Source organism: Aptenodytes forsteri, unplaced genomic scaffold (assembly GCF_000699145.1).
Source record: "Aptenodytes forsteri isolate BGI_AS27 unplaced genomic scaffold, ASM69914v1 Scaffold11, whole genome shotgun sequence".
Lineage (NCBI taxonomy): Eukaryota > Metazoa > Chordata > Aves > Sphenisciformes > Spheniscidae > Aptenodytes > Aptenodytes forsteri.
In genome coordinates, this window is record NW_008794155.1 from 1,106,409 (window position 1) to 1,129,542 (window position 23,134).

A 23,134-nucleotide genomic window follows, 5' to 3' on the forward strand; every position below is an offset into this window, starting at 1 on the left:
AGAGTTCATTTTGCCTAATCTGAAATAAGCCTTGTTAAAACTGCAGTAAGTGCTCATACAGCCCTTCACACCAGCTTACACGAATTTAAAATTGTTCTCAGCTTTCTCAAGCGTATCATCTCCAAGATGACTACCTAGAAAGAGAAAGAGTAAATGTTTTGTTTTAACCAACTGTGTCACACCAAAGAAGGTATCTGCAATGTAAATTCATTTTTCAATTAAATCATTAATTAAACTAGATTTTCAAAATGTTGGGCCCTTTGAAAAATCCAGTATGCAGCAGTTAACAGTTTTTAAACAACTAATTGTTCAACTTTTACTTTTCAAGTATACCATGTACTTTAAATAGAATTGATAATTTAAAAATGTAAATTGGACTGTATCTTTTAACTGTTGGTGATTTGTTTTTTTTCCACTTTTTATTTTTATAATAAAGGAGGGATTTTTTTTTCATTCCTGTTCTAGTTGATAGTAATTCTTCCGTGCTTCTCAAAGCTAATGTAATAAAACTACATAAAATGTTTAAGAAAAGCCCCATTAAAATATACAAAGCATACTAATTCATGAAGTCAAAGTCAAAGCAGAGTGGAAATATGAGCTTTAATAAAACTATGTCTGTTGTAAATAACTATTCAAGCACAGTCATTTTTTTGCAAATTGCATGGGATATAGCTCAGTCTACTCGAAGCAAAGAATCGCTCAGTGGGATAAATGCATCTTAGTCAGAAATAGATTAAAAGATACAGCTGAACCATCAATAAGAACCAGATAGCGCACTATTGTCTGCTGTTTGTTTTGAAGATGTAATTGCAGATCCCAGGATTTCAAGAAATCTGTGCACATCATGGAAAGAATTGTAAAGAGGAACTGGGGCAACGCGAAGAGCATTCGGTTCTCTCATGTCACACTGCAAAAGAGAAAGGGAACGCTTAGTAAATTCAGGTCACTTCATATTTATCTGTCAGACTATATTTTTAAATGTCATCCTTGTCTTCAAGGAAGAATGACTGGACTGACAAGGAGACACACATAAAAACTTTGGGACCCCCAAGAAACTACTGTGAGGAGCATTATTGCGACGGACATAGCAAGAAAAGTGGTGTGTTGCCTAAAAAGGATGCAAGGCTCAAGATGGGCAGGACTCTAGCAGTGCCATTGAGGGGTTCCAAACCAGTTGTGTAGCCCCCTAATTCACCTTAGTGCCTATAGCAACCCATAGTTGAAGAGGCACACAGGTGACAAAAAAGTTACCACAAAAGAGCAACACGCCAATATGATAGAGTGTCTTGTACTGCAGGTGCAAGTAATGTTGCAGGGGCTTGCAGTATTTTTCTTCCCCCCCTCGATGAATTTGAACATTTTGCTGAACAGAACAATCCCTCATATTTGACGCATATTACTGCATCGCGAAGACAAGCCAACAGCGTAAGGCCCCGTGCCCTCTTAAAAGCAGCAGTTCCTGGAATTCCCTGGCAGCACCAAAACAGCAGCATATTTAGCCTAGAAGAGTTGCCCTTTGGGGACACAAGTCACCAGCAGAAATAAAACTCATATATCATTTATATGGCATTACGCTATCAGCCTCACCTCCCAGCACTGCTAAATCACCAAATGTATAGCCTTAAATTTAACTTTTATTCATTTTGAGCAGTGCTCACCGGTAACCGCGCCATTACATGGCACTGCCGTTCAGTGGCCTCTTTTTCTGAGTGCTAAAACACATCTCTAAGGGAATGATAGCTTTTTAACTTCTCCACCTCGATGCCTCATAAAAAGCAAGGGTTTGGCCATTTGCAGATCAGGAAAGGGATTGCTGGAGGTTCAGAGCTCCTTGTCATCGTTGGGCTGTAGGTGTGCGAGTTGTGGCGTTGAGGATGGTGAGCACCCCTTGGGCTCTGCTGACTGCCAGCACCCCGGGGTGGCACAGACCTCCTCTTTGTGGTCTCTGGCCTCACGCCTGGACCCACGGCAGGGGACCTGGACAAACATACTGAACAGAGGAGACCTGTGCAGGCAGTACATTGCACAGGACAGCTCTCACATACTCTTATCTGTGTTTTTCCAGTGATCTGCTTTTTTTTCTTTTTTTTTTTCTCCTGTCTTTCCTGTGCAGACCATCAGCTTCAGATCTGTAATGCCTCCCCCATCATAATGCACCCATAAAGCAGCTCTAACCTCAGTCGTGACTCCTGGGTGTTACTCACAGAACTACTGGAAATAAATCAATAAAGGACAATATACAGACTAACAAATAATTTATAAAATAACTCTACTTATTTGATTATTTGCACAACTAAAGTTTGAAGATGCTATGTAAGCAATTTTCATCATTCCCAATCTTTTTTGCCCTTACACAAGATTATATTTGAAAAAAGCAAAATTATTACTTTGGTATGGTATATGTTCACAAAACAATGTGTAAGAGAATGAATTTTGATTTACTCACAGCTACTCCTCTCTTCTCCAGCTCTCTAAACACAGATTTGATTGGAAGGGAAAAAGATAGCGTGAGCTGGCATCCTCTTTCCTCAATCTGAGGTGGCGTGATTATTTTTATAAAGGGCTTCTCTGGATTTGTTTTATCCTCATTGTAGTAATGCTTTATCAGGTATTCCAAGTAACCGGTGAGTAGAACAGATTTCCTTCTCAATGCTTTCATTGTAGTTTGACCAAAAACCTATAATGATTTTAAATCATTAGAATGATAATGCGCTGCTATAGAAAATAAAAAGGAAGTAAAGATGACTAAGGCTATTTCTGAGCTTTTTAATAACTTAAATTGGTTTGGTAATACAGGGACCAAACTCTGTCGTTCTTACTGTGCTAGGTAGCAGATTTCTCTATACATATTATCATTGGAATCAAGTGGTAATAGCAGATAGACATTATAGATAATGTCTTTAGATAATGAAAGACATTTCTGTCTACTGTTAAAGTTTTACACACATCTATATCTGCACAAATGAATTTGCACACAAAAAGAGTTTGCTAAGAGAGCATTCTTTTGCATATCTGAAGAGGATCCGTAAATTCTCTATACATTCAACAGGGCTGCATTAAACTCAAAATCACATACAAATTTTTACTTGTGTGTACCTCAGGTAACAAAAGCCAAGGGTCAAGACTGAAACATCACGACTGAACTACAAATTCTTGTCTTTGAAAATACAAAATTTGTACTAACATATTGACTTTACCATTTTAAGTCCTGTACAGGCTCTGTCTCTGCTAGTCCGCAAGAAAAAATATTTGCTTGATTCTGACTTAAGAGCTCTATGCTCTTACACAGCTACAAGGACTGGTGAGCTGCAGAAACCCAAAACGTCGTGAGACATGCAAAAGGGATTGCTTAAAAATGGCTGTATTACTTTGCCACGCGAACCAGAACAAACGATGTGGCAGAAGAGTTTGGGAGCAGGCGAAGGTGCGACAGCTTCTGCTTGTGCTCTGGAAAGGCTCAGTTGCAAGGAACAATTGAAAATGTGACCCCAGAAACAATTCACCCCTGCCTTTCCCAAAACCCCCCTTTTTTTCCTTCCCATGCAAGTAGCTTCAGGGAAAGATGACAAGATAGAGACATGCAAGTACCCGACAGTCGCTTCAAATCAGATTCTGGCACATAAATGCCATATAGCTGCTTATGGACAATTATGCCTCCGCTGACTGCAGCTGCAAAATCAGAGGCAAAGCGGAGGTCCTGCGTGAAAATCCATGATCTTCACTCTCAAGAAATCACTGCTCCACACTGAAGGAGTAACACTTTTAAGATTACTTATATCATAACCTGGAAGAGTGTATAAAGAGGTAACTGAGAAATCCTACTCCAAATACAAGGTCTGGTTTCCAGCAGCATCTGGAAATCACTCTTTTGTAGAATATCCCAAGTATTACTCCATGATGCTATCACAACCACTAGGTGCTGCACAAAACCAGAAGCCCCTACATGTTTTCTGTGAAACAAAACATGGCTGCTGTAAGACAGACTTTGCATGAAGACAGTGCAGCCACGGAAATGAATGTGACAGGGACCAGAGCCGTCAGCAGTCAGGACTTGCAAAGGTCAATAAAACTCTAGAGGTGCTTCCCTCACCACGCAGGCAGGCAGAGCGTACACACGACTATTCAGCACATTACTGGAGGTAAAATGGAGACCTGCTTCCTATTCCTCTGGGCTTTGCAGCAGCATGAGGGATGGATCTCCTTAGGCTGCATGCAAAAATTTGTTTGCTCAGGCTTTGCGCAAGGAATATTTGGCCTCCTGGGTGAAATTTTTTGAAAAAGATCTTTTAAATGTGGCTGTAGAGCGCTCCCCTTTTTTCCAAAAGGGGAGCAGCTCCTGCCATAACAGTCACTTTAAGCATTATTGAGGAATAACATCCATTAACACTTGCAGTGTTTCCATTGGAAACACTGCCTTCTGCTTAATGTGTCCCGTGTCCCGTGGCACTTTAAGCATTATTGAGGAATAACATCCATTAACACTTGCAGTTTTCATTGTTTCCATTGGAAACACTGCCTTCTGCTTAATGTGTCCCAGTGAAGGTGGCATGCAATTTCACTAGCCATCTCTTGCCAGACATGAAAACTATTTTGTTTCCCACTGTATTAGAGCAATTAGCATTGGGAAATCCTGGCTGTGCCAAAAGGTAATGCAGGCACGGAAAGGGGAGGCGATGGAAACTGCTCAGCCCTCATTGTTTGAGGCTCCCTGCAGTGGGCTAAATGACATCAACCCACACAAACTGGAGCACTGACAATCTGGGTCATAGCAGAATAGCTTTCTGCTTATCTCGAAGGTCACATAAAGTTTAAAAAAATATATTGGATGTTTAAGGACTAACAAAATAAATTGTCAGGCAGAACAAGAAGCATCGCTGTGCCCTTTGCAGTCCTTCAACATTGCATGTAAGCTGGAGAGAGCACAACCGGCAATTTTCTGACTTTGCTTAAGATACTGTTTTTTCAATAAATAAAGAAGAGGGACATACAGTGTATGGGCATTGCTCTTTGTTCCAGCATCAGCTTTGCCGTGACGTTAGCATTAATGGAATGCTAGCAGAAAGAAATTTCTCCCATTTATGCTGACGGCAAAACCCTGCTAACCAAGGCAGGCTTGAAAAGTAGCTTAGGAAAAAATTTAATACAGTAGCATATGTAGCATATAGTAGGGAAATCTATGTAAAACCATCCTTTTTAGCCCCGAAGACCTAGAGTTCTGCCTTTCAGGGGTGAACCATCCTTAAGAGAAATGCTGCTACGTCTCAATATGAAACGTGGCGCCATACAAGGTGTTTGGAGGACAGCTGCATGCCTTCAGACAGGGCTGAATTGTGCTCTCCAAGGTGGACCAGAGGGCTTTCAGCACACAGGTCACCCTTTCCTGGCCAGGAAGGGATTAGCTCTGTATGGCAGGCCTGCCCTTTCCAGAGCCGCAATCTCAGTGATTCATACAGAGATGGGTCAGAGATGGGGCTCTCCTCCTTTGGCCACCAAAGAACTAATGAAAAGATGAAACAAAACCCATTCTGGAGCTATACCACACTCATGAATTCCCCTTTTAGGAAGCATTCACAGACAGCTTCTGTCTTTTCTGTTTGTAATAAAAGGGACTACAGTGGAGGATAAGTTCCTTGAGCCAGCGGTTCAATTTAGATTCCAGGACACCAAGTGGCCACATCCATTTTCTTTCATAAAGGAGCTAAGTCTGTTTTGCTCAGGGAAATATATGTAGAAGCAACTCTGGATGCAACTTTTTAGAGTTACATGATTCCTTCCTGGGGAGATCTCTAACGGCATCCTTTGCACGAGTGGCACTGAGGCAAGCCCTGAATATCTCGGTGGGAAAAGCTGCTGTTTGTACTGAGCCCCTAAAAGCCGGGACAAACACAGTGCTAGTGGTCAGGCTTGGAGGTGCAAACCTCAAGTGTGCTGGGCCCAACAGCAAAGTTTGTGAGAACAGTGAAGGGATGAGTATATTTAATAACGGCCTTGGTCTCTCAGGGTTGTGGGGTTATTTTGTTTGTTTTTTATCCCCCCCCCCCCTTTGCTTTTTAGCTATTCTGCAAATTTTTTGAGGGAGACAGCAATAATACGCGTAACATTCATTTAACATTTTTATACTCTTAAATTCAGGCTCAAAGTAAAGCAATTACTTACCTCTAAACTAGCTTGCAGAGCACAGACCAGTAAAATTGGAGGATTCGATAACCGAAATCCATTAATTCCTTCACTTAGTTGTAATTCTGGAAAATGAATAACTTATATTAGTGTTTTTGATTTCTTCCTTTTAATGGATTGGACCTTATCTTGAAGTCCGTCCTCACGCAATAAAATATTTCACTAATGTGGCCTGTAGGAATCAGTCATTAAAAGGAAATAGTAATCTATTCACAGCTAACACTTTTAACTTTGAGAGAAGCCCAATTTTATCCCGTGGAAGACTTCATTAGCGGCTTCATGGGAACTAGAGGACTGCAATTAATTTGTTTAAATAGTGTGTGTTAAAACCACCTTTACACTTGAATCTCTTTTAACACTGGCACAAAACAGAGAAATTCCAAGTCAGCAGAGGCACGCTTGTGTGGAGCTGCGGTGCTGTCACGGGCAGGGAATCACTTTCCTTAACTTTATTAAACTGACGAGACGTGGGAGACTGCATATGCAGCTAAGTGTAGCTTCAGGCCACGTAAAGAAGTCGCATAGACTTTAGGCTGTGAAATTTCACAAAATCTATTTAATAAATCTATAAAGCCTCACTGTAAGTTCTGTGCCACTGTTTATATTTCATGCTCCAGAGCAAGAGGATGCTACGGAGGAAATGCTTTTCACGCACAGCAGACTGGCTAATTTTATAACAATCGTTGCCCAACTTCTCCCCTACAAACTGCCCATGGAAATGAATAAACTATGTTTTTCTTCTTCTAACAGTATTTCAAGGCAATTTGTGTCTCCTGCTGGTTTTCCAGAGCGCCACTCTCTTACATTTGGTCAGAAAACAAAGAGCAGACTGAGGCTATTAGAGAGGTGTTCTCCAGCCAAAGTCACATCAACAGGCGCTGCCACAGAAAATTAAAAATATATTAAAAACAAAACCCCCAATCAAACCAAAAAGCTCCTTTCTCCTCCTGATCCCTCAGGATATTCTCTCTGCCGTACTTTAAAATGGAGCTGAACAGTCTAGCTGTCAGATTTGGAAAGGAGTCCTCGTTTCACATTGGGACAATAAATACTTAGCTATTTCAGAGCAGGTTTGGTTTTGTCTTATAACCCATCCTTCGCTAGTGCAAGGAATTTGGAGATGCTGAAACATTAGTGGTATTTCATGACTTATGTCAGATTGCCTTACCTTTATTTATATAATTTCTCATTAATTCTAGTGGAACTAATCCTAAAGTAAGATATTACTCAAATGAACGATAGCAGATCCTCGCTCCTCAGAGACTTATGAGTTTAATTCACTGAGATACTTTGAAAGTTTCATCCATATTCTATATCTGCATTTTGAAGGTATTTCAGCAAAGTCTCTAGAAGCAGACAGTCAGACCCATATGCCCACCGACCAAATTTATTCCCACATTTATTCTGTTAACTCCATTGCATTACATATTTGGGATGAGTTTAGCTTAATACCTTTAACATAAGTGAGGAAATGCAAAGTTCTCTCCCTTCTACTCGAACTACTATAGAAGTGAAGCTGGATATATATAAATACATCAAATATGGTAAAATTAAAAGTGTAAAAGTACATACTGTTTTCCATGAGGAATCGTGTTTTGAAGTCATGACCCCACCAGCCGATTAACCTAAGATTTTGCAAAGAAAGTAAATTAGTAGCAATCTTGGTATAAAACCTTTTAATTTAGATCTGAGAGTTAAGAGATATATAGGTAAGATCAAGAAATATATGCATTTCTAATATTACATTGTATTTCTAACAATGACATAAAAATGCAATAAATTCTATAAATAGCTAGCACTAAAAACGTAATATTATTATTTGGGAATTTCTCTTTAACTACTAATGATAAAATGTACCACATCTTTCAATTAACTATTGACTTCTAACAATATCCATTTTGTCTGAATTCGTTTCACAAAACGAAAAATAGAACAGAAATATTTCCACTGTTTTGTTCCAAGGCATTAAATTCACACAAACCCTTAAACCTAGTTTAATGGATATTGAAAGCTAAAAGGTGTTATAAAATCTGACTTAGTTTCACCAAGAAAAGGAGTTAGTGGTGGACAGCAGACAGACAAGAGGACCTCAGAAGAAGGATTGTGTGGGCATTGCCTTTTGCTTACTGTGAAACAGCAGTGTGAATTCTGAGTAAACTTTTCTTCTCCTGCACTGAACTTATTCAAAAATCTTTCTTTAAAATAAAAACCAAACCAGTTTAACCCAAAAATCATTTTTTTAAGATCATCTCCAGTAAAAAAATAATTAAAGATCAGTTACTTTGAAAAGAATTTATCCAAGCTTGTACATTAAGATGGCACTACATTATTAACTCATATTTGCTGAAAAATATGCTCAAGGACATAGCTATAAACAGCTTTCCACAGCAGCTGGATGCACTGGATCACCTAGCGCCCAAGGCACTGCAGATAAGGTCAATATCGCAAAACCAAGGGTAGTCTCTCCCCGCCTCCTTTGGGTTCTCTACTTCTTAACTCAGTACGTGGTAATATCGGTGACTAATAATGTCAGTGCTACTTGAAATTTCTCATGTATCAATGCAATTACATTATTAGGAAGTCACCACCACAGGCTCCTCCCTGAGCTTCTAAGGTCTCCAGGACTGGACATATTGGACACAATTTCTTCCAAGGTTTTGCTCAGTTTTCTCTATGCCAGGTAACAAAGTTGTTAGGAGTGAAGCCTGGCAAGTGTTCAAAATTTGTAGCAGTAAAAAAATTTATAAGTAAAACTCATGGTAGATCAGCCTTCCTGGAAGTGAACAAGGAAAAAGAAAGTCATTGCCCCTCTCTAAAGCAGGAGCACTTCTTTGCAGTATGCTTAAAAGAGCTTAGCTCTGCAGAATTAAGACCACGTTTGAGTTAAAAACTTGTTATATGAATACTGCATAGTGTAAAATAAAGTACTTCGTATTTCTGTATAACAACATAGGTTTTATGTTTACTTCTATGAAAGGCTCTGAGCTGCATCCAAACATAGTGTATACAGAAAAAGCATGTTTTCTTCTTTATTGCTGTGTGATGTTTTTATTATTCTGACCCATGAAAATCAATAGTGCAATATACATTCATTTCAAATGAGAAATTACATTGCCAAAATTAATATACCCCAAATAAAGTATAATGCAGCTTCTGCCCAAGTGACTCACTCACTGATGCTTTGATATGAGATATTCCAGGTATTTAATATGAACTTTATAATACATGTATAGAGAACATTTTACTATAAACCCTGAGTATTATATATCACTACAATATACTACTAACGTCAATGGCACACACATTCCATGAATTCCAAAAGTTTTAAACAGAAAAAAAAATCCATGGGAAATATAACATTTGGACTATTACTCTGTAGCAAGGAGAAAACAATACAATGTTCTATTTGGATCTCATCCTAAAGTCAAAGACAAAATAAACATCAACCAGAATATTACCCAGATTAGGGCCTGATGAAAAGCACTCTGGTTGCATTTTGAATGCTCAAAACTTGCTAACTCTGAAGCTGGCTTAAAACCAGATCTCTGCTGCAGCACCACATTTGCAACTTGGAAACTGAAATTTCAGAACTTTTCCAAAATGACAGAATGAAGGATTTTTTTAAAGACAGTTTTAGCTGTCTTGCCCTTTCCTACCGTAACTTTGACAATTTGCTTTTTCTTTTTTTTTCTTTTTTTTTCTTTTTTTTTCTTTTTGGCTGTTCTAGAACTTCAGAGGTGTCACTACAGGATGTGCACTTTGAGGCAGCTCTGGTCCTACACTCTCATTGATCTAATGGTCCATATGGATGTCACATTATTTGACATTTAAGTTGACAGGCTTCAAAGTGTGGAAATTAACAAAATCTTTACAAATCAGCAATTTGCTCTTTGCAATTTTCTGTGAAAATTTTGAAATGAAAGTTGCCACTGCTATGCCAAATTTCAACCTGTTATGATGGGAAATAGCTAAGGTGTTAAACCCCAAACATAAGGCTTTATAAATGCTCGCTAAAAATAATAGGCAATAAAACTGCACATTAAGATACTGCAGTAAAATTTCTTACTAGAGTTGTTACTCTGCATGCAAAATGAGTATTTTGAAATGCAGTCACCATTTTGATTATTCCTGTTTCAAAAACAAAGGCACCAAGATCTAAATTGATTTGGAATTCCAAACCATAATCTTTGCAAAATGCATAATGTGGAGGGCTCTGAAAAGCCTCATGTGATGTGCTTGTGTTTAAAAATGCCTTAAACTTGTTAGTAACAGGACTCGAGAGTTATATCCTTTTCATTGCCGAAAAAACCCATTTTGTGAAGCGTGTTAAAAAGCAGCATGTCTGGGGAGAAGAGGGTCTAATTTTGCAAACGTTCCACTATAAACCTTTGAGAATAATGTTTTGCTGGTCACTGCCCTTTACATGTAAATGTATCCAAACCCAGCACTTGTCTTGTTTTAACAGAGCACTGATCGAAATGGTTGTCCCAGCGATGGCCAGCTTGCGCTGCGTGCCCAGATGGCATCCTGCTGCCAGCCCCAGGTACCCGCAGCCTCCCGAGGCTGCTCAGCACAGGTGCTCCTGGAGCACCTCCACCGCTAACATCTCTCCATCCAGCAGCAAAAGCGTACGTGAAACCCATTGCAATCGTGCCAAAGAGGAGAGTAAATTAGTGCCGAATCAGCTGCGGGTTTTTCTGTGAGGTGTGCAAGTTCTTACAAACCCAACTTCTGTAACAAAATAACTTTTAAAATAGACAACGCATTGTTCTATTTTGTGCCTCAAATAAAACCCGTGTCCTCATGGTTTGATAACACTGAGACTTTCCCAGGGAATTCTGCAGCTTTCCACTCTACGCACAGAACTATTTTTTAAATGTGCCACATCAAATTTAAAGCAAACTCTTACTAGCTCAATTTCATGAAACAAGTAGGCATATAATGAAATATTGCTGAAAGGTTTTCAAATTCCTTATTTTTACCCCAAAATGTTCTCTTATTTTACAAATCAATGAACAAAGATTTGCTGGGTTGGAAAATGACTCCAGAAAGAAACAGTATCCTCTCATTTAGTCATACTCTCTTTAAGCGCATTTACACCAGGGAACAATCCCTTCAATAAGTATTTTTATTTAGCCCATTTTCCTCCTTCATATCTTTCTACGTTAGACTGAAGCGCTGGTTGTTCATAACTTGAGCCGTACCGTTTGTAGTTGCATTAATGATGCAAGAGCGTGGGATATAATGATCATGATGTATGTGCAGTGTAAACATCAAAGAAGATCCAGTTAAAGAACACAGAAAAAATACAAAAAAAATTCCTTTGACCTTTGCTTCGAAGTTACAGGATGATCATGCTACTCATTTATAATTTACAGCCTGAAGCAACACGGGGTCTCATTTCCCTTCTCGACAAGAAAAAAAAAAGAAAAAAATCCTATTGAATAGTGATACAGAAAACAGAGAAATACTATTAATGTGGCCCAACTTTTACAATCCAGGGCAATACACTGGAAGTATCCTGTCGTTATATTGTGTGAGAAATCATTTTACATCCGTGAGGAAGCATGTTGAAAAGCTACAACAGGAATGCAGTGTGAAATTAGTGATGCTTTATATTACACTTGTCAGCTTCACAGGGCATGGAACAGTTTGTCTTCTCTCCGTTATCAGGTCACAATGCTATCTAGAAATTTCATATTCATTACTTAGATTATATCTATATTAGGAGGATATACCAGAAAAGCACGGTACGTTTATGAAACCATGGATTAAGCTAAATCACAAACAAGCAGTTTTGGGGTGGACTGTGTCCACAAAGCAGCTGATGTAGCTGCTGGCTGCCAGCCGAGCTCTTCATTCACACATTGCTTTATTTTTGCAAAAACTTCTGGGTGTTGGCAAAGATTTGTTTGACTTTTCATGCTACTGTTCCAGCTGTGAGCAAGAATCGGCTCTGAGGAGTTAATGAGACATCTCCCTGCTCCCAAAGTTTATTACACAGAACTGAGGCAGATAATACGCTATGTCTGCAAAGGCAACCTCATGCAGGAGAAGGAATGAAAGGGCCAACAATGATCATTAAGTTCAGTTTCTTGCAGTCCTATATGTCTATGACACAACTGGTTGGTTGAAGAGCACATCTATAGCACATCCATTCCCTGTGCTTATGTCCCACGACACCTTTAAGACCTGTAACAGACAACCAAGAGGTACAGTACAGTGTGATGCAGGCTTAGAGAATAGAGGTTAACTCTGTCTCCAATATCACTCCATTAGCAGGAAATATGTTAAATAAGCAACCCATGAGGTCTTAGGAATTAGACTTCAAAAGAATACAGAAAGCCTGGAGGCTGGAGCCAGCCTGAAGCTAGCAACAAACTACATCTGACCTCAGTCATGGTGATTTGACCGTGTTTGATCATCATCCTGCTGCCTAGGAGAATGTGGTGGTACCACATCACTAACGCCGTATCCAGAGTCCAGCTCTGCCCAGCTTTCATGTTTCAAAAGATAGGTTAAAAAAAAAAAACCAAACAGATGGTACAGTCAGCTCCCAAAGACCGAAAGTATTCCTTAACATGCCTTACATCCATCTGGGAATCTCCAGCTCAACTGGAAGTTTAGTTCCTGACCTTGAAGTACATTTCTCTGGTGTCCTGGGCTCCATGTAGCACAATACAGATACAAAAAGTAGCCAGGACTCAGGTCCTGAGCAGGAGCATCTCCTAATGCTGCTGCACTCAGACAAAAGTCAATCCCAGAAGCCAAACTCATATAAACAGTTGTATCACCCCCTCAAAGCCACCTTATTCTCACCCAGATTTACAAACAGCTCTCCACAAACTCTGAGCACAGACATGATCCCCGGGCTCAACAGCTGGGGCACAGTCTCTGCATTCTACTCTGCATTAATTTTATTGCAGTTTTCTAATTACGATTTTTTTATATGTTTTAATTTAATTTTTATTGCATTAATTTTATTGCAAGCCCACGATCACGATTGTGCTTCTTTGGATTCCATGCCAAAATTCAGAATAAAGAGCAAGAATGACACCACCACCACCCCACCCACCCCCAAGAAAACAGAAACAACTGTTCATTGCTTTACATAGCATATTTTTGGCTCACTGATTAGAGCGTGAGAAGGAGTTTCAATTTTCTTTGCTATCACAGAGTTGTCTGATCATGGATGAGTCAATTAGTCTTTCCATGCCTCAAGCCCTCATCTCTAGAAATGTTGCTCAGTACTGCCCTAACTCTCTGGTGAGGGTGAGAATATATTTGTTAAAATGTTTTCTCATACTTAGTAATGAGGCCCATGTAAGAATGGAGAAAAAGATTTCCTTGAAGTATCTTGTAGTGGATTTTTTGAAATACAGATAGGGAAAGGGGATTTGGAGGTAATGGCTGATGCCACTGTTTTCTTTTTTCCCCTCCTCTCAGCCTTTCCCCAAATTATCCTGTCAGGCTCAAAAGTTGTTTCCAGTGTCAGGTTTCTGTTGAGTTCAGAATTTAATATTTTTCTTGATCCGTGTCACCTAACTGGCTCCTACATCAAGAAAAAAAATAAATAAAAAAATCAATATTTCTATTGCTTAAGTCCACACAGTGTTTTACAGCTGTGCTGAAACAAAACTGAAGCCCAAGTGGATGGACAATGTTATTCCACTGCAACTCCGTCCTCTCCGCACTAGGCACCACAGCAAGCTCCTGCTCTGACCCAGGGCTCCCCTGCTGACAGCTTGCTGGAAGGGAGAAAAATAATTCAAACAATATTTGGTGTGGTGATGAGGGGTCTGTTTAATCAAAACAAAGAATAATTGAAAATTTTCATCACCAAAATGCAGAATTCAAAGATTTTAACCCTCCTGTGTAGGTGAAATTCTTCATATACTGTGAAGCTGTCAGTTATGGAGTGTATTTCATAGTGTGTGTGTGTATATATATATATGGGCTAGGATTTGCATGGGGGATTAAGGGAGTTAACAGCTAACCCCTGTTAGACTCTAGCAATATTTGGAAACCTAACTCTCACTGTCTCCTTCAGAAAACCTTGCCAAGATTGCCAGAAGCTATATTTAAAGCCTTTTTTTTTTTTTCCCTCCCTTGTATCTATTTAGATATCCTTTATCCCAAATGGTAAGATTGGATTTCTTTCATTATTCTCTTCTGTGCAATGTCTGTTGTTACTTTTAAGTAGGATCTGTTGTGAGAATTTGAAAAGCTTTTGAAGCCCAGGTAATTATTACCCTCAGACTTCTGTAGTTTTGGACTTGCACATACTCTGATGCTTTCCTTACCCTTTTCAACTCATTACAAATGTTTCCTAATTATTAAGCATATGTGACTTGTGAGCAATGCCATGCATTATTAATGGACCAGTCTCTTAGAACTCAGTGGAAAAAAAATCAAAACTCCTTATGAAAAGTTGCTACTGTGAAAGTAGTAACTTTTCATATTTAATATCAATGAGGCTTTACTTTGTCAAAAGACCAAAGTAATATGATTGTATTAGAGGCTAATAGCATGACATTTTTCTTCTGTTAAGTAGCTTGCATTTTCAGTACCATCTAAAGGGAGACAATTTTTCTCCTCTATTTTGAGGCTTGTCTTGGTTAAAAAATAGCTACATTCGCTTTCTGCCTAGCAGCAAATTTTAACAGCAAAGACCAGAGTCCTGAAAAAGTTTCGTAGTCTAAACAATGACACTTACTTAACTGTGCAACTGTGATGGGTGAAATTAAGAAATCTCCGGATTTGAGTAACCATCCTTTTTCCAAAAGTAGCTGGGCAGCTCTCGGCTCCCTGAGCTTCGGCCGTTCTCTGAGGTAGGGAATTTAGTGCAACTGTTGCCACAATTAGAGAGACTGTTGGGTGAAAATCTAGGCTGTTTGGTCAATCAAGTGCGAGGTGATTTACAGCTGATAGGTGTTTGAAGACAGAGGGTACACACGCTCTTCTTGAATTGATTTTTTCCTTGTTAGTCTTTTAGACTCAACACAAGTGGGAATACAGCAATTTCAACATGTCCCTCCGTATTACCCCTCCAGGTCAAAACAAAAGGAGATTGAGTTCACTTTTGTAGCAGGAAACAAGTTGCTGTGATCAGGGCATGAGAAAGAGAAATGGCTGCAATGCTGCGAATCCAATCAGGGCCCCTTGGAGCCGCACAGAGCTCTCTGCCAAACCTCTAAGGCGTTTGCGATGAGGGATGATAATTTCATTCGCGATGATCAGGCAAAAGAAAGGTATGATCAAGCGGCAGACAAAATTGGAGCTTAAATTAAATCCCAGGAAAAGATCTCACAAAAAACAACCCCTCTAAGGCTAATGAAGTTGAATTAAAAACTGTTAAATCAGCTTACGAACAACTATTATTACAAAGTGCTCATATATCACAACCACTAGCCAAATATCAGATATATGAAAACGGGAAATACAGCCAACAGTATGTTAGCACATTTAGTAAAGGGAAATCAAATATTCTACCTAACACCAGAAATTAAAAATCAAGCAGGGAGCCAATTTACTCATAGAGATATTAATAAAGTTCTCAGTGATTTTTATAAAGTATTGAATAGTTCCCAGTTATATTATGGTGATAAAAAAAAGCTTATTACATTCTTTAAGAATTCAGTAATTTTTTCTAGGCTGTTTCAAATAGATTAAATTAAACAAGAAGCAAAAGCAACAGTCCCTCCTAGAGATACTTTTAAATGTGAATTCTGACTTAAAGGAGACTTGGATGAACTATACAGTCTCCTCAATCCCTTGAATGAACTTTTGAGGGGATGATATCTAGATAGATTTCTAAATAATACATGTATCTGACTGAACTATAACATAAAAATTTTAAGATGTGGGAAATTGCACTTCCTCAGGTCTTTGTTGTTTTTGAATACAGTAATCACAATATTAAAGCAAGACCTTTATCATACCAGAATCCTTATTAGCTAAAATGTAAGAGTTATCACCTCTGCTCTTTGCCTGAAACAAGAAGCAATCCACATTAGATGAGTTGTGGGGGTTTTTTTAAAGTCAGTGGCTAGAACTAATTGAATTCAAAGTTTTAAGTGGCAGCTGAGTTGCCACAGAATCCAACAGTTGTGTTACAAAACATTTACTAACACCAAGGGATACCCAAGGAGAAAAGAACTCAAATGGAGTTTACTGAGCTGAAGACATGAAATCATTAAGGGAGAACAGAAATGGGGATCTTTCAGAGTTATTTTAAAAAGTACCTCCTCAAAAAGTTGAAATTTCATCCACCACTACAGAACACGAGAGAAATGTGACTTAGGGACCTTTCTTTACAGGGCTGTAGTTGCCCTAAATTTCAGTAGCATATAAACTACCAGTATTTTGGGCCCTAAAGTATGTTTGACACGACGTCCAGTGTTTGACATGACGTCCAGTATATGCATGTCAAATGTCTGACACGAGGTCCAACACTGGTTTCAGGAGCCCCACAAGCTCTTCTCACTGCAGAAGCAGGGGAGAAGCCATCGGATAAGGACACTTATATGGGCTCATTCTTGTCTCCCAAACTGACTGCATCTGCAACACTGACCACCAACGCACACTGACCAAATCTCTCTGCACTTGCTTACAGTGGGTTGCTAGAAAGCCAAGTCAGAAAACTGTCAATGAAAACAGAGGGATGCTGAAAAACTAATTAAGTTAGGAAATTATTAGATTTTTGCTCAATAAAGTGTACACAGCTAAAGAAATTAATAAAGAATTCTTCACTTTGAGGCGCTGTTTTTCATGCTGTGGGACAGAAAGAACCTACAAGTTTCTCAAAACAGTTGCACTGGTGTGATTAGGTCCCTGATTTGATGCCATGCCACCTGAGAAACTAGGAGAAGGAAGGGGAAGAGAGAGGGATACAGTGTCCCTCCCAGCATCTCACTGGAAACTGCTCTTCAGACACTTGGGTGAGCCCTACATTGCTGTAGCTGCCCTATAGTTTCCACACAGTAGAAGGCAGCAAGAGGCAACTGCCAGCAAGCACTGCCAAAGACTTCAATGACAAATGAGGAGTAGTGACTGTGATAGTAAGAATTTACCATCAGAGACAAGCAGCTGTGAAAATAAATATTTCACAAATGGAAAGTAAGAGGAAAGATAGCTTAAAGCAAGTGGGCAAGAAGAAACAATATATGTCATGAAGGTCTCTAAGAAGCTCCTGACTCAAAGATGGGGGGAGATGGGCAAGAAGTAAAGGACAGCAGGCTGTGGACTTGCCAAGAAAGGAGCTGGCGTGGGGGCAAAAGAAATGATCTAGCTCACCCACAACAACAGTGAAAATAAAATAGATTTGACTAAGGGAGCCCAAGGAAAAAGAAAAATATGAAGATGTATGCTCTGGTGAGACCATCTTCTCCTGGCTGAGCACTGGAGAGATGAAGGTTCAGCCAGGAGAAAGAGGGGGTATGAGGACCAGAAACCCCATAAACAAGTGGAAACAAATAAGCACAAGTTGTACACCAAACAAAAAAGAAATCCCACACACAATCCCCTGTGTGTGTGCACCAGAATACCAACTTTGCAAGAAATAAAGAGGCTGAATCATTTCCTTAACCTGGGCAACGACCTTCCAATTACCTTTAAAAATGCTTATGGTTTGAATCAGGTGCCAGCTGTGATATGAATCTCAATGTGAGCTGTATACGTGATCCCAGAGCTGCGGCTAAAGCCAGCGAGGTATTCAGCCAGGACAGGGACACCTGCAGTGCAGGAGACCCCATCTGAACCGGTAACTGACAATTACACGAATATACTCCAGGGACCATAAATGGAAAAAAAAAAAGTGATTGTATTAATGGCACAAAAGCATAATGGCTATTGCTGGTACTTTCAGCTTAGAGCAATTTCGAGGCATACCATGATCTCGAAGCACATTCAGTAGGGAAAAATTAGAAACAATTCCCCACTGTGGGCTAATGAACTAATACAAAAGCATGAGCAAATCTCAGTTTTAAAGGACATGTGTAGACTACAGCTTTAATTGAGAATCTTAGGAGGAAAGCTTCATAGAAAGTACCAAAAGTGGGAATCTGAAGTAGAAAAAGTGAAAGATGATCAAATACTGAAAGTGAGTCAACATCTAGTAGGAAATCCCAAATGCAAAATTGCATTAGTTCCAGCACATTTCTGCACAGAGGTAAGCGAGCTCTTAGTGGAAACGGCAGATTTACTTGACGGTTTTTGTTGAAAATTAACTTTTTCCTCCCTAAGAGAGAAAGGTTCTGTGAGGTGGATACAGAAACGTACAGACTGAGATAAGCATAGGAGGGGGGATAATGTCTCTGTGACCAGTTAAAAAGACAGGCAAAGAAGGGTTTGTGTCCATCTTGTTAAAGGTGTGTGACACCAGCTTGAGTGTTGCATCTCTGGAAGTTCATTCAGCCTTCTCTTACTGGGAAAAAATCAAGACACAGCAAAGTGCTTTCAAGACTACCTGTCTCAAAGTGGAGAACTGAGGCACAAAGAGCAGGCAGCTAACAACACATGTCTTTTGAAGTGGGGGAAGGAAAAAAAAAAGAAAAAAAATCACAGCAACCATACACTCTGAGGAGAGCCCCAGGATCTCTTCCTTGCTAGTTAACAGGGATGCAAGAGTTGCCCCCAGGTTACATTCACCTTTCCATCAAGCTAAGCCTGTTGGGTTCCTTTCATGTATTGAAGCAATTGTGTCTAACACCATCTGATGGGAAAAGCTAGAGGCAGCAGATGGGAAACCGCATCCGCAAGGAACGCAGCCACCTCTCTCTCGTTTCCAAGGCTGGGAGTGGGAAAGGGCCATGGCAGAGCAGACTAAGTGGTGTATGTCCCATCAGCACGGTTCAGAAGGAGAGATGCATGAGAAATTTGAATCTGCTTAGATCTAACATGTAAACTCAGTAGTTTAGTGAGTGATTACTGAAGAATGAATACCGTCAAAGGCCTATTGCAAGAATTTGACCAGCCTCAGCCTTAAAATAAAAATTATTAAAAAAAAAAAAAGGCTGTGACAAACATCATGCTTTAAATGACATTTCTTCATATTGTTAGTGGAGTTTTGGACAAAAGAAAGAGCAAGTTATAGAATCATAGAATAGTTTGGGTTGGAAGGGACCTCTAAAGGTCATCTAGTCCAACCCCCCTGCCGTGGGCAGGGACATCTTCAACTAGATCAGGTTGCTCAGAGCCCCCTCCAACCTGACCTGGAATGTTTCCAGGGATGGGGCATCCACCACCTCTCTGGGCAACCTGGGCCAGTGTTTCACCACCCTCAGCGTAACAAATTTCTTCCTCATATCTAGTCTATATCTACCATATTGGTTGTTGTCAGGCAAAGATGTAAATATACATAAAATCTCCAAATCTGCACCCAAGATATCTGCAGATGTCTGCAGCGAAACACACCTATGGTATAAATACTATTTTGGAGAAGATATGACTCACAGAAGCTAAGTGCTTGTGTTTACTTGTTTATCTCCACTTATCCCAGCATTTTGATGCCTTGATAACAGGCATGAAATGCAGGAATCAGTCCCGCACCATTCTTTTTAAAAACACTACTGTATATATTTGAGAAATTTGACAGGAACCATGTCTCTGATTTTCCACATGCTCCATTTTAAGGTTTGAGTTTTCAAAACAAAGAGTAAGTGTCTAAGTAGCGTGAGAATACACACAGGCAATGAAAAAAACACATTACTTTCACGCTCACTCCAACTATCCTATAGGTGACGTAGACTTGATATACAGCACATTTACTCGTACATAAGTCCCATGAGCTTACAAGGAGGTATACAGCTCCTCTCTCAAACACCTTAAAATCTGACCAGGACACAGATGACAAAACATAGGGGAAGACCTTCAGGGAGGAAAGAATGAGAAGATTATTTATAATGAGAAAAGAAGCAAGATTGCTTGAATATACAGCTTAATTACAAGGGAGGATTTGAAGGAAGATAGAGAGAAAATGCTTGACAGAGAACAAGACGACAGTCGTGGGAGCCACATAAAAGGATGTACAGAGCTGAAGAAATGAGAATGGGAATAGATGATGTGAATGCACATTAATCTCTCTCTTTTTTCCTCCCAGAGACTCACTCCAAAGTTAAAAAATGCTCTTAGTTATTTGCCATTCAGTTGGTGAATCGGAGAACACACCCCTGCAGGCCCATCATAGGTCTAGATTGGCCTAATAAATCACTTGTCCCAAGACAATGCAATTAAGCCTAATTAACCAATACCTTTATTCCTAAACAGGCTTTTCCCAAGGGAGGTTTTAATTTTTGGTTTCTAAATTAGCTCAGGGAACTAAATTGTTCTCATCTCCTTGGCAAAGAAACAGTTCATTTCTGCCTTAGTATGGGATACTTTATGCACTCGGGGGACATATGTTGCGCTCCACGAATAGTTTATCCATACATTAGTCCACAATTCGAGTCCACTAGGACCAGTGACAAACCCTTCTGCAAACAGCAGCGCGTACACTTCCATCTGTGACCACTGACTTTCCACGTTGCTGCGTTCAACACAGCTCCCTGGAAGTCTCTACATTGCCTCTCCAGATCCTCTCCTTGGCCAGGACAGGGTGCTCTGTTCTGCTAAAAGTTTCAGTAGTGCTGAGATACTCAGAGCTGATAGACTCCAAGGGTCAGTGAGAGTTGGACCATTTTAGCCTATTATCCCTAGAAGCATTTTAAACAAGAGCAGCTTTAGTTCTTTCCAATACAGTAGATATAAAACACCCTTCCCAATCTTTTTACGGCTGTCCTTCAGCAGTTTCACTGTCCTTCAGCAGTTTCAGCAGTTTCACAGAAGCTTCAGGTATTTAGTTTGGGGATTATGCGGCTCTAATTCAAAAAGGAACAATGCGGTATCTCCTCATAGATCAAGAAAATATCTAAAGAAAAACTCAGCCAGTAGCTCAGGAGCTACCAACCTGGACGGGGTTGAGTAACCTCTTGCAAAACAAAGTTACTGGGCAGAGAGGGTTTGCACTGGAGCAGTGTGGGGACCCAGAGCACCTGGGAAAATGGGAAGAGGGAGATGTATGAAACTGGAATTGTGTGTTTTTGTTTATCTCGTGCCAGGGTAAAAGTTCACATACCAAAAAGCTGTGCAGGTCTCTAGAATGGAGTAGCAGGAAGCCATTTGTGCTCTGGCATTTTCACTGGAATCAAGAGGCTAAAATGGAAAGTGATCTAAGAGAAAGGGTTGATATCTCACCTCTGTCTATGAAGAAATTGTCTGAAGATACCTTGCATTTCTCAAAGCTAGAACGAAAGAGTTACTTTTTTGTTTCTTGTTCTTTGACACTTTTTTTTTTATCCTATAGTAAAAGCCGACACGCTTTTTGGACATCAGCTGCTTTCTGCACATACAGCATTTCTTCACATCACACAAACTTTTTATTTTTAAACTCTACCTGCTGCTAGTCTTTGCTAAAGTTAAGTCTTGATAAATCCATTCACTTTAAACACTAGACTGTGTACAATTTTCATTTAATCCTCTGCCAAGGCTTATTATTATTATTCTGGCTGCTTTACATACATTTATTTCCCTTTCATCTTTTTAAGTTGTGCCTTACTTTTTCTTACAGGGATTTGACTAGTACTTTTTTTTCTTCTCCTATCTCAGGACTCTGCGAGTTTGTCCCCTCCCGTCCCTTATGCCAGCTGACAGCAGAGCTGAACTTGCTGCACATCTACAGCTGCAGCTACTCTGCTGTGAACCCCTGACTTCTCCTGTACCTTCTTTCCCAGGTGCGCACAAACATTCGCATTTCGTTATAGCTAACTTGGTAGATTTTAGTCATCCTTCTTTTTATAAATGGAGAAATTGAGAAACAGGGGAAGGGGGGGGAGGGAGGGGAATGAAACTTTTCTGGAGCCCAAAAAGCTAGTCAAGCAAAATTTCAGTATTAGTAGGTCACCTTAGTGCTCTCTGTGTCTTGGAAAACTCCCCTCCGCAACGTAACTGCATTTATGTGGAAACTTGGTGGCACAGGATCAGCCTGCACTGACCAAACAGTTTCAGTAGCATTTCATAGCTCTGCTCTGTCCAGGTCTTTTTTTATTTGAAACCTTTCCATAGAGAAATCACTCTAACACAATTAGCTAAGAATATATTGCATTATGATATATAGAGCAGGTATTAAAAAAGCTATTCAAGTATTAAGAGACTCCAAAGGAGGTGAGATCATGAGAGTATAAGGATATATTGGACCCATATATGTCAGACTGATTCAGTTTTACTGTTCTAGGAAGAAAGATAGAGGACTAGCAAAGGACTACCCAACATACTTGGGTCCAGGTATTAATTAGGATGGCTACAACGTGTAACTTTTAGATCCATGGCCCTTGCAGTGAATTAGAGAACTATGCCTAGCTAAGCCAGGGAGTGCAGGATGGTATTTGCAGTGACACAAAACAAGGGGACATATGAGTCTGTATCGTCCATAGCTTCATCTTCCAACCATCAGACCTAAGGATCAAACTTTGCTCTTGGGTATAAAACCTTTTCCAAGTTGGTGAATTACCAACTTTTAAAATTTTTATGGGAAGCTTGCACAACCATAAAGAAGTGGGATTGGTGTTGCCTTTTGTCTGCTGGGATGTGACATGGTATTACTGAATAACACCAGTTTTGGGTTGCGTAGGTTTGCTGTTAGGCTGCCACAACCTCCGTCTTCAGACTCCAAGCAGAAAGCAGTTTCGGCATGGTGCTAGCTGCTGGTGGTAAGGCTACTGAATAAATTCATAACTCTTTCTCAAGTTGCATTTTAAAAGAAAGCACCAGCAAATAAGTGTTTTGTTGTCCAGGGAGCAAGCTTTGGATAGAGCAGCACCCATGGGGAGCAGCTGGAGGGGAACCCAGTTTCTGAAACTGTGCATAGCTACAATGCAAGCGCCTATTCGCTTACACTGCTCTTGTTAGCAAGACTCTGGGCACA

At 39.9% G+C, this 23,134-nt stretch overlaps 1 protein-coding gene across 1 annotated transcript in view; it reads right to left on the minus strand.

The window, feature by feature from the left end:
• Positions 1 to 587: 587 nt before the first annotated feature.
• KYNU (kynureninase) overlaps positions 588 to 23,134 on the minus strand; it is a 60,132-nt gene continuing 37,585 nt past the window's right edge. Inside the window, exons 11-14 of the mRNA XM_009279656.2 lie at positions 7,750 to 7,802; positions 6,157 to 6,242; positions 2,447 to 2,677; positions 588 to 907 (exon numbers count right to left, since the gene is read on the minus strand). Coding sequence (XP_009277931.2) covers positions 755 to 907; positions 2,447 to 2,677; positions 6,157 to 6,242; positions 7,750 to 7,802 — 523 coding nt within the window. The 3' untranslated portion in view covers positions 588 to 754. The remainder of the gene's footprint in view (positions 908 to 2,446; positions 2,678 to 6,156; positions 6,243 to 7,749; positions 7,803 to 23,134) is intronic.